Below are 12,090 nucleotides of genomic sequence, written 5' to 3'. Positions count from 1 at the left end.
GACTTTCCCCACTATGCTGAGCAGGGAGATTCCACGGTAGTTGTTGCAGTCACCGCGGTCACCTTTGTTTTTATAGAGGGTGATGATGTTGGCATCGCGCATGTCCTGGGGTACTGCTCCCTCGTCCCAGCACAGGCATAGCAGTTCATGTAGTGCTGAGAGTATAGCAGGCTTGGCACACTTGATTATTTCAGGGGTAATGCTGTCCTTCCCAGGGGCTTTTCCGCTGGCTAGAGAATCAATGGCATCACTGAGTTCCGATTTTGTTGGCTGTATGTCCAGCTCATCCATGACTGGTAGAGGCTGGGCTGCATTGAGGGCAGTCTCAGTGACAGCATTCTCCCTGGAGTACAGTTCTAGGTAGTGCTCAACCCAGCGGTCCATCTGTTTGCGTTGGTCAGTGATTATGTCCCCCGATTTAGATTTGAGGGGGGCGATCTTGATGGTTGGCCCAAGAGCTCTCTTCATGCCATCATACATTCCTCTGATGTTTCCGGTGTCTGAGGCCAGCTGAATATGACTGCATAGGTGTTGCCAGTAGTCGTTTGCGCAACGCCTAGCTGTTCTTTGTGCAGTGCTTCTGGCTGCTTTAAGTGCTGCGGATGTTAAATCGCTGGGGGCTTTCTTGTAGTTCAACAGTGCAATGCGCTTAGCGGCTATGACAGGTTCCAGCTCTTCATTATGAGATTGAAACCAGTCTGCATTTCTCTTCGCACTTTTGCCGTAGGTGGTCAAAGCTGACTCATAGATGGCGTCTCTGATGTGGGCCCACTTGGTCTCAGCATCCCCTGTGGGAGTGTTTTGAAGGGCTGTTACAAGTGAATTTAGAAATTTTTGTAACAGCTGTGGGTGAGAAATTCTGCAATGATCAACTAATTTCTAGGCACCTGATGGAAATTATTGCACATAGTTGTAGTAAGGAGAAAAGAACTTGCCTTTATCTCACACCTGTCACATCCTCAGGATGTCTCAAAGCACTTTTGTAATGCAGTCACTGTTGGTCTGTAGGCAAACATAGCATTAGCTAATTTGTGCATAGCAGGATTCCACAAATATCCGGATAATCACTTGGTGGTGTTGGTTGAGGGAGGAATGTTAGATTGGATACCCTGCTCCTTTTTTTAATACTACCATCAGGCTTTTAAACAGGCAGATCAGGTCACAGTGCATGGCCTCATCTGAAGGATGACACAAATGATAATGCAGTACTCCATCAGTACTGCACTAATGTGTCAGCTTCGATTATGTGCTCAAGTTTCTGGAGTGGGTTTTGAACCCACAAAGTTTAGATTCCAAGATGAGAACTATTAACTGAATCAAGCTTTAAACTGTTCCTGCTGTACAAAGTAATTCGTCAAATTTTAATGTTTTGAGTAATGAATTATTGCAATTGTTATGGACAGCTGGGGAAATGGAATGGGTGACTTCCACTTTTCCCCTCCCAACTGACCTTGGACAGTTTTTTTAAAATGGTGTTTAGCCCCTGACTTTTGTTTGCCAAATAAACAGACAGTGACAGGTTTTTCTCAAAGGTTTTAACAAGAAGGAAGGTTAAATTTTTATTTAAACAGCAAAATCCGAATTGTTCGCAACCGTCACCCGCTCTTACATGCACGAGCACATTCACACACACGTGCACACATAAGGATAGATAAATAGAAGGAAAAGGGTAAGATGCAATTAAAGTCCCATGTGGTGTAAGAGTTTGTGGTTTACAGAAACCTCTCAAATCTTCCTGGAAGGAAAGTCTTTTCAAAGCTACAGGCCTGGATGTTTGCAGTCTTGGTTTTGCTGAGGTGTTGTAGATTTCCAGTGGTTAAAACCGAAGTCTGGAGACTGTGGTGGAAATTCCTGGTGTACTTTCGCAGGTGGGGAGTTTTTTTTTAAATGTCACCTTTTAATTTCTCCTCTGCAGCAAGTTGAAGTTTAGTGTCAGCAGCAGAGCTTCTTGCTTAGCTGGACCAATCTCACAGCCTTTTACTGGAATGTGGCTTTCAGTGTCTTCTTTGGCTGATCTCCCTCTCTCTCCCGAAGACTACCTTTTGAGGCAATAGAAATCCTCAAGTTTGAGTCTCGGTCAGGTAACTTAAGTTTTCATTTCCCTGTGGTAACCATTCAATGCTCCAGGATATGGGAGCCATTGTTGCATGATGGCCTCTCATTGTAGCCCATTTTTGATGAAGTGGTGTTCTTCACACCCATTGTGCTCACCTTGGCCACAGAGACAGGCTGTCTGCAAAAAGTCTTTGTTAGTTCATTCCTGTAGATAAGAGTCACCAATATGTAATGGGCTCCTTTCAATTTCAGTGGGTTCTCCTCAAAGCTAATTCAGATAAGAGTTAACGTATTTCATCTTCAGCAAACACCAGTGCAAGGGGTTGGGGGGAATGTATCACCTGACCTCATCTTCCATTTTGCTGGGTAGTCAAGTGCCACAGTTTTTTCCTTTTGCATTTCATAATTTCTCCAGTTAATTGTTTATTTCATCGCGGCTCCTTCTGAGTGTAATAACAGCTTGCATTTATATAGTGCTTTTAATGTAGTAAAACGTCCCAAGGTGCTTCACAGGAGCAATTATCAAAAATATTTCTCCTTTTGGATAGACTACGATTAGAGAAATGTGAAAGGCCTTTCTTCTGTCAGCAACTGACTCAATGAGCAGTTTGTTTGGCATGTAAAGATATAACCATGAACTCCCTGAGGCAGAAGTGGCCAACACGCAACACATGAGCTGCATGTAGCTCTTAGACCTTCCGACATAATCATGGTTTTGTGGTTCTGTGGCTGGCTGCAGCAGTTGCATGCAGTCGAGTACTGTTTACTGTGGAATGGAACCAGTACTTCTCAGGGAGCGGGACCGGAGATTGCAAGAGGTGATCAACAAAAAATGAGCTTTGGTTCCATTAAAAATATCAGTTTTAAAGTGCATGCAGTTTTCACGCTAACAACAATGCTCCTGAATTTAAATAACCTGTCCTTTGTAGAACTGACGACAGCAGTGAGGCACTTTAGATGTGTTGCATGTTAGCTGAACACTTGCAGCTGTTTGCCCGGTATTTTTCTTATTAAAAGCTCAATCTCTGAAAGGTTGACTGTCACTATCCTAAGGGTTAGATTATAGCTGGCATGTAGTTTTCAAAACCCTGCACTGGCTGGCTAGAATTCTGTCATTGCTGGTGATGCTAATCTCCAGGATGGTGTCACATTAGCTTTACATAGTGTTTAGAGGGATCCCTTAGATCGCTTGATCGTTCTTTATTTAAACCTTATTTAAATATTGTGATATTGCAGCACTCCTGCCCACGCATTTGGTGCACTTAAAATTAAAACAGGTTTAACATTGTAAGACACCCCCAAGATGATAACTTTTGTCTGATTAAGTTAGTATTTAACACCGGGGCAAAGAAGGAGTTATTAGAATAGGTGACCAAAAGCTTGGTTTAAAAAAAAGTTAGGTTTTAATGAGTGTCTTAAATGAGGAGAGAGGTGTTGGAGAGGTTTAGGAAGGGAATTCCAGATCTTGGGGCCAAGATGGCTGAAGGCATAACTAACATAAGAATAGAAGCATAAATAGGCAATTTGGCCCTCCAAACCTGTTTCGCCATTGAATATGATCATGGCTGACCTACCCAAGCAGGGCCACCAGTGGTTGGGTGAAGGAAGTGACTGACACACAAAAGGCCAGAGATGGAGGACAGCAGTTCTCGGAGGGTTTTGGGGCTGGAGGAGGTTATAGAGATAGAAAAGGGAGAGGCCATGGAGGGATTTAAATTCGTAAGCGACACAAAATTCTCCCAGCCAAGAGAAATTTGAATTGGACACCATACATCTCATAGTGGTACTTTTCAGAGCATGACTGGCCCTCCTTTTTATTTTGTTTTAGGTTGTTTCATCATTCATTTTTTTAACCATGTGCCTGCCCACATTTTTTTCATGTTTGTGCATTTGGCTAGGGCTGTTCATTATTCTTTCATTTAACACCCCCTCTGCACTAACACTTTGTCTTTCACCACACCGTTAACACACCCTTTGCCTTTGCTCCATGATCTTCTTGTCAGTTATTCTCTGTGACCCTCTGTCCTATCAACACCTTCCCTTTTGTTATCTTTTGCCCCACCCCCGCTTTATTTGCTTAAAACCTATTACATTTCTAACCTTTGCCAGTTCTGATGAAAGGTCATTGACCTGAAACATTAACTCTGCTTCTCTCTTCACAGATGCTGCCAGATCTGCTGAGTTATTTCCAGCATTTTTTGTTTTTATCTCATAGTGGTACTGCCTGGTTGGAACCTAATACCGCAACTACTATTTTCATACAATCTTATATTGGAATCAGTGCACCATGATGGTTGTTAACATTGTAACTAGTGAATAACTGGAGTGATGATTAAAGACAGCAACTATGTTCAGCCCAGGTACTATCCTAAACTGAGAGCCAAAGACTCCTGAGTTCACACTGATTTCTTAATGCCTCAGATATTGCTGCTGCCTTTAGCACTCCCTCTTACCCGTCATCACTAATTTTTATGTATAGTGTGTGCAAGATGAAGCCTCTGCGATGTGTTGTTCGTGCCTGCATATTTCCAAACAACATGGCAGGGGTCAGTGTGTAAATACAAGGCTTCTTGTTTTCCTTCTCAGGCCATGACCTTCAGCAAAGTCCTCCAGAGTGATGCTTATGAAGAGATAGAAGACAAAACTGTGATGGCTATGGGCATCCTGAACACAATAGACACCATCTTGACTGTAGTGGAGGCTCACAAGGAGGTCAGTGACAATTTTGTTTGGTTGAGAACATTTACTATTGAGATGGTTAGGTTCATCATATTGAAAAGAACATAAATGTAAGGTGAGTGATGTCTGCATTAGAAGAAAAGGATTAGATGGTTGGCATTGTTGCTTTTGTACATTTATTGTCTCGTGAAAATGATGGACAATGCTTTTGCTTGGAGCAAGTGGAATGCATGGGCTTTTGTATTGGTAGGGAGAGGGGATGATTGAGCCCTGAACACAACATATCTCATCTGCTGTTTCTTCAAGATTGAGGAAGTATTCAGCCCAAGTTTTTTTTCTTTGTCTGTAATAGAGCTCTAAAAACAAAAATCCCCTGATTTTTCCGGTTAACCGGTGTATGTGAGAGTGTGAGGGGCTAAGGTAAAAAGGGAACTTTAATATTTCAATCTGTGTGTTTATGCTTTACTTCGTTACTGGTTAAAACCTGTTTTAAAATAAACTGATAATTTTCTTGTTTATTAAAGAAACCTGGTTGGTGTGTTTTATTTTGTATAAAAATGGAGTCAATGATTGACCGTATGAGTAAGTGGGGGGAAAAAAAAATACGTTGTGACCTGTGGAGAAGTAGGACTAGAATAAACTGTGTACTCCTCCTGCCTCGGTCGTAACATATAATTGGGGGCGCTTTGCGGGATAAACCCAACGCTGATGATGTATGTTAGTGGGGTAATAATAAATAAAAGATAAAAATGAAACGAACCAGGTTTCTTTAGCAGTAGATTAAAGGATACTCAACCGGAATGTCTTTAACAGTTGCTGTGACTTTTCTAGGGAAGGAGGATGTATCCCTGAGTGATTTGAAACAATGACTCAAAGATAAACTAAAGAATTTGGCAGAGCTGTTGGTGTTAAAGTTAAAACCAGGAGCTAAGAAAACAGACATAATTGAAGTAATAGCATAACATTTGCAATTGGAAGAAGAATAAAGCAAACCAGAGGGTAGTACAGTTGAATTAGCTTGAGTTTGAACAGAAAAAAGAGGGAAAAAAAATTGAAAAAATATGAACTTGAAAGAGAATTGACAATGAAGAAACTTGAACTTGAGGAAAGGGAAAGAGAAGGAAAGGAATTTGAATTTAAAAAGGTAGAACTAAGACAAAAGAATGGCCTTGGCTCCAAGGAAAGTTCTGGTGAGGAAAGATCTGACTCTAGCCCAGGACCCAGTGGAGAGCTGTTTAAATTTGTACAAATCATCCCTAGGTTTGAGGAAAGGGACATGGAGGCATTTTTCATGTCTTTTGAAAAGATAGCCAAACAGATGAAGTGACCAAAGGAAAGTTGGACACTGCTTATGCAAAGCACATTGATGGGCAGAGCTCATGAAGGTTATTCCATGCTTCCTGAGGAGGCTTCTGCAGATTGTGAGATGGCAAAAAAGGCTATTCTGACTGCGTATGAGTTAATCCCGGAAGTGTACAGGCAAAAATTTCGGAACCTCCAGAGATTGTCTGGGCAGACAAAAAGAATTTGAGAGGGTAAAGCAAATTAATTTTGATTGTTAGATTTGGGCATTAAAGATGGAGGCCACGTGTGAGAACCTTAGGGAACTAATTCTCCTGGAAGAATTTTAAAATTTACTCCTCCATTAGTAAGAACCCATCTAGAGAACCAGAAAGTTTCAACAGCCAGACAGGCAGCAGAAATTACCGATGATTATGTGCTTGTTTATAAACCCAACCCCTTTGTCCGTCATCCTCACAAACCCGAGAAGTATCGAAGGTGAGAGAGTGAAAGGAAGGCAAGTAGCCAGGGACAGGAAGGGAAGGCTGGGAGCGCCCCAGGATCTCCTCTTCTGGCCAGAAAGGAAGATGCTGAGGGTGGAAGTGAGGTCCAGAAGCCTAAGTGTTAACATTGTCACAAGGTGGGATACCTTCATGCAGAATGCTGGATGTTGCGGGGTAAACCAATAGGACTTATTGGGGTACACAAAATCAATGTAGAGAAAGTGGACCTGACCAAGAGTACAGCAGATCAGGCTGTAGCTCTGACTGTAGTTGTAAGGCCAGGTTAAAAAAAAACAGTGAGTGCAGGGGTTGTGAATAAGATACCTGAGAGTTATAGGGAATTGTTGTCAAAAGGAAATGTAACTCCTTATCCCTGAAGTGAGGCAGGCAAACCGAGAGTTACACTTGGGGATATAGGAGCCACCCAAACTCTTGCTGGGAAAAGACATAACATTTCCACTAGAGAGCGCACTGAATGCTGAAGTTTTGGTGAACGATATTGGCAGGGTGTATATACCCGTATCTTTGTATCAGTTGCACCTAGAGTGTGACCTAATGTCTGGAACAGTAGCTGTGGGAGTTGTCCATAGTTGGCCAGTAGACAGAGTTGACCTATTGCTTGGGAATGATTTGGCCTGAGCGAAAGTAATTTCTTCTCCAGTAGTCACAGAAAGCCAAGTGAAGTTGAAGAGACAGAACAGTTGCAGGAAAAAGTTCTGGGAATTTTTCCTCCTTGTGTAGTAACCCGAGCAATGGCTAAACAAGCTCTATGGTCGGAGGTAAAATTGGCAGCACATTCAGATAGATGAATATCTGAAACTTTCTTTGGGGATTTGGATAATCCAAAGGAAATGTTCAATAAGTCTTCTCTGATCAAGGCTCAGCAAGCTGATACAGAATTAAATAAAGTGTCACAATCAGCTCTAATAGAAGCTGAGCCAAAAGGAGTTCCAGAAGGCTATTATGTTAAAGATGGGATTCAGATGAGGAAGTGGAGACCTCCTTACAGACCTGTGGACGAAGAATCGACAGTAGTTCATCAGATAGTGGTACCACCAAAGTATCACTGGGAACTATTAAGGATAGCACATGAAATTCCTATAGTGGGACATGTGGGGATCCCAAAGACCAAATCATGTATAAGTTGACATTTGTACTGGCCAGGTCTTTCCAAGGACATGGTGCACTTTTGTAAAACATGCCATATGTGCCAGATTGTGGGAAAACTACCAAGCTCCCATAAGACCGGCACCTCTAATTCCTATACCGGTTATTGGGGACCCCATTTAGTAGGGTGTTGGTAGACTGTGTAGGACCTTTACCAAAAACAAAAGTGGGACACCAATATATACTCGCTATCATGGATATGGCTACTCGGTTCCCAGAGGCCATTCCCTTGAGAACAATTTCTGCTAAGGTAGTGGTAGAGAAGTTAACCTAGTTCTTCACAAGATATGGATTACCGATTGAGATTCAGTCGGATCAAGGTTCCAATTTTATGTCTAAAATTTTTCAGGAAGTTATGGGTAATTTGGGTATAACACAGCTAAAGTCTTCGGCATACCACCCACAGACACAAGGAGCTTTAGAAAGGTACCATCTGACCCTCAAAACGAACATCAGGGCATACTGTCATGAATATCCCCATGATTGGGATAAAGGGCTGGAATTTCTTTTGTTTGCCATTAGGGATTCACCTAATGAATCAACTGGTTTTAGTCCTTTTGAATTAGTTTATAGACATAAGATAAGAGGTCCTCTAAAACTAATTAAACAAAGGTTTTTAGAACAGAGGGATGAATCTTCTGTGTTAGATTATGTATCCGTGTTCCGGGAACGGCTCACGAGAGCTTGCAAAGTGGCTCAGGACCAACTTAAAACTTCCGAAACAACTGTGAAGAAATGGGCAGACAAGCATGCTGCAACCCAAACATTTGAACCAGGGGGTGAAGTGTTCAGTGGTCCATATAAAGTGATCAAGAGAATTGGTAAAGTAAATTTAAAATAGAAAGTGCTGGAAGTACTCAGTTTAGGCAGCATCTGTGGAGAAAGAAGCAGAGTTAACATTTCAGGTCTGTGACCGTTCATCAGAACTGCAAAGGTTAGAAAATAATCAGGTTTTAAGCAAGTGAAGAGTTGGGGGTGGGGGGGTTTGTGGGGAAGAGAACAAAAGGGAAGGTGTGTGATAGGGCAGAGGGCAGGAGAGATTAAATAACAAAGCTCTCATGGGACAAAGGCAAAGAGCATGCTAATGCTTGTGCTGAAAGACAAATCATTAGTCCAGAGAGAGTGTTAATGGCAGAGTAATGAGCAACGCTGTCCAGATGAAAGAACAGGCACATGGTTTTAAAAAATCTAAAAATTAGAAAAAATATGTTTCAGAAAAAAAAGGCCAGTCATGCTCTGAAATTGTTGAACTCAAGGTTGAGTCTGTGAGGCTGTAGAGTGCCGAATCGAAAGATCAGGTGCTGCTCCCCGAGCTTGCGTTCATGTTCACTTGAACACTGCAGCAGGCCAAGGACAGAAATGTGGACATGAGAGCAGGGGATGTGTTGAAATGGCAAGCAACCGGAAGCTCGGGGTCTGAGTGGAAGTGTTCCGCAGAGCGGTCACCCAATCTGCATTTCATCTCCCCAATTTAGAGGCGACCGCATTGTGAGCAGCGAATACAGTATGCTAAATTGAAGGAAGTACAAGTAAATCGCTGCTTCACCTGGGAGGAATGTTTGGGGCCTTGAATGGTGAGGAGAGAGGAAGTAAAAGGGCAGGTATTACACCTCCTGCGATTGCATGGGGAGGTGCCGTGGGAAGGGGATGAGGTGTAGGAGGTGATGGAAGAGTGGACCAGGATGTTGTGGAGGAAACGATCCCTTCGGCTTGCTGACGGGAGAGGAGGGGAAGATGTGCTTGGTGGTGGCATCACGCTGGAGGTGGCGAAATGGCAGAGGATGATCCTTTGGATGTGGAGGCTGGTGGGGTGGAAAATGAGGACAAGGAGAACCCTGTCGCTGTTCTGGAAGCGAGGGGAAGGGGTGAGGGAAATAGGTCGATCACAGTTGAAGGCCCTGTCAACCCCAGTGGGGGGGGGGAATTCTCAGTTAAGGAAAAAGGAAGACATGTCAGAAGTGCTGTCATGGCAGGTTACATCATCAGAACAGATGCGTCGGAGATGGAGAAACTGGGAGAATGAAATGGAGTCCTTACTGGAAACAGGGTGTGAAGAAATGTAATCAAGATAGCCGTGGGAGTCGGTGGGCTTATAATGAATATTAATAGACAGCCTATCCCCAGAGATGGAGACAGAGAAGTCAAGAAAGGGCAGAGAAGTGTCAGAGATAGACCATGTAAAGGTGAGAGAAGGGTGGAAATTGGAAGCAAAGTTGATAGAGCTTTTCAGTTCGGGACGGGAGCAGGAAACCGTACCGATACAGTCATCAATGTACCGGAAAAAGAGGTGAGGGAGTGGGCCTGAGTAGGACTTGACCAAGGAATGTTCGACATACCCCACAAAGAGACAGATGTATCTAGGACCCATGCGGGTACCCATAGCAATACCTTTATTTGAAGGAAGTGAGTGCAGTTGAAGGAGAAGTGGTTCAATGTAAGAACAAGTTCAGCCAGGCGGAGGAGGGTGTTGGTGGATGGGGACTGGTTGGGCCTCTGGTCGGGGAAGAAGCGGAGAGCCCTCAGACCATCCTGGTGAGGGATGGAGGTGTAGAGAGATTGGACGTCCATAGTGAAGAAGAGGCGGGTTAGGGCCAGGAAACTGGAAATTGTTGAAATGATGTAGGGTGCCAGAAGAGTCACAGATGTAGGTAGGAAGAGACTGGACCAGGGGAGAAAAGATAGAGTCAAGATAGGAAGAAATAAGTTCAGGGGGCAGGAACAGGCGGAAACGATGGGTCTACCAGGACAGTCCTGTTTGTGAATTTTGGGAAGGAGGTAGAAACGGGCTGTCCGGGGTTGCAGGACTATGAGTTTGGAAGCGAAGGAGGGAAGATCTCCGAAGGAGATGAGGTCAGTGACAGTCCTGGAGACAGTGGCTTGATGTTCGGTGGTGGGGTCATGGTCTGGGGGAGGTAGGAAGAAGAGCCTGAGAGTTGGCGCTCAGTCTCTGCAAGGTAGAGGTCGGTATGCCAGACAACAACAGCGCCACCCTTGTCAGCAGGTTTGATCACAATGATGGGGTTAGTCCTGAGAGAATGGAGTGCAGCAAATTCGGAGGAGACAGATTAGAGTGAGCAAAGGGAGCGGAGAAATTGAGGCAGCTGATGTCATGTCGACAATTCTCAATGAGAAGATCAAGAGTGGGTAACGGGCCAGAGGGAGAAGTCCAGGTGGAGGGAGAATACTAGAGGCAGGTGAAAGTCAGGACTCCTGGTCAAAGAAGCCCGTAGGCGAAGACGACTGAAGAGCTCAACATCATGCCGAGCATGAAATTCATTGAGGTGGTGGCGTAAGGGGGTAAAACTGACTCCTTCGTTAAGTACAGATCGTTCCGTGTCAGAGATAGGAAGGTCAGAGGGTATTGTGAATACTCGGCAAGGGGTCAGATTAGGAGAAGAAGGAAGTGAAGTTGAAGACGGATCTGGAGGGGCGTTGGTATTCTGAGCTGCTGGAGCTTGCATTCCTTAACACCTGAAAGAAAGAGTAGAAGTTTTTTGTTAACGTGTCGGATAAGATGAAGGATGAAATGAAACTGCAGAGCAGAACAGCTTTGAGATAATGTGAGGTGGTGCTTCTGGAGAGAGAGGTCAAGTGTGTACAAGTGGCGGGAGCCGGAGACAGTCGCTGAAGAAGGCGATGTGGCTACGAAAACAAGTTTTGGTAGTGTGGCAGAAACCACATCTGCCAAATGGAAAGATTAATTTGGTGGTATGGGACACTGCTTGAAACTATTTACTTGACATTGCAAATAACTTTTTTAAAAAAAAGCCGAACTCAACAGCTGAAAACATGGTTGCACGTTTGCATTCTGTGAAGACGAGGGCTGGCTGAGAGACAGATGAATAAAGAGATAATGGGGGTGCTCCTTGATTCAAGTATCAAGATTGATCTTGGCAATAGTGGTGATCAACACTCTTTGACCTTGTGAGAGCCAAACTCCACCCCTAATCGAGTATTTCTCAAAGACTTTGAAATCCAACAGCCCTCCAAGAAGTTGCTGTTTCAAACAAAGAGATGGTCACATGACCTACCTGCTGGTAAGTCTGGGGCTTTTGAATTGTGCCTCACAGAAAGAAAACAGACTGCATTCTGAACTTCAAGAGGAGGACATCTCTCTCTGTCTCTCTCTCCAGCAAAGTCCCAGGAGAACCACGGTGGCAGCTTTTACACTTCAAGACTACAGACAAAGCCTCCCTTCGGCTTTCTGGTACCACAGAAGCAAGCCTGGAATTGTGCACGTGGCCCCAGCAAAGACTCCAAGACCTTAACTTCCATTGAGGACATTATACCAAGGACATTAAGAACCCGTATCTGTATTCCATTTATTACAAACTCTACTTCAACCACCACCCCCAAAGTTCAGTATCAAAGCTGCTCCACTGACAGATTTATTACAGAAAAAGAA

At 43.8% G+C, this 12,090-nt stretch overlaps 1 protein-coding gene across 4 annotated transcripts in view; it reads left to right on the top strand.

Annotated features, from left to right (window-relative positions):
* ipo8 (importin 8) overlaps positions 1 to 12,090 on the top strand; it is a 236,565-nt gene that overhangs the window by 187,750 nt on the left and 36,725 nt on the right. For all 4 annotated transcript variants that reach the window (XM_068051011.1, XM_068051009.1, XM_068051008.1 and 1 more), the window contains one exon: positions 4,642 to 4,767. In XM_068051011.1, coding sequence (XP_067907112.1) covers positions 4,642 to 4,767 — 126 coding nt within the window. The remainder of the gene's footprint in view (positions 1 to 4,641; positions 4,768 to 12,090) is intronic.

Source organism: Heterodontus francisci, chromosome 18 (assembly GCF_036365525.1).
Source record: "Heterodontus francisci isolate sHetFra1 chromosome 18, sHetFra1.hap1, whole genome shotgun sequence".
Lineage (NCBI taxonomy): Eukaryota > Metazoa > Chordata > Chondrichthyes > Heterodontiformes > Heterodontidae > Heterodontus > Heterodontus francisci.
The sequence above is the reverse complement of the archived record's forward strand: the minus strand, read 5'-3'. Positions and strand labels throughout refer to the sequence as shown.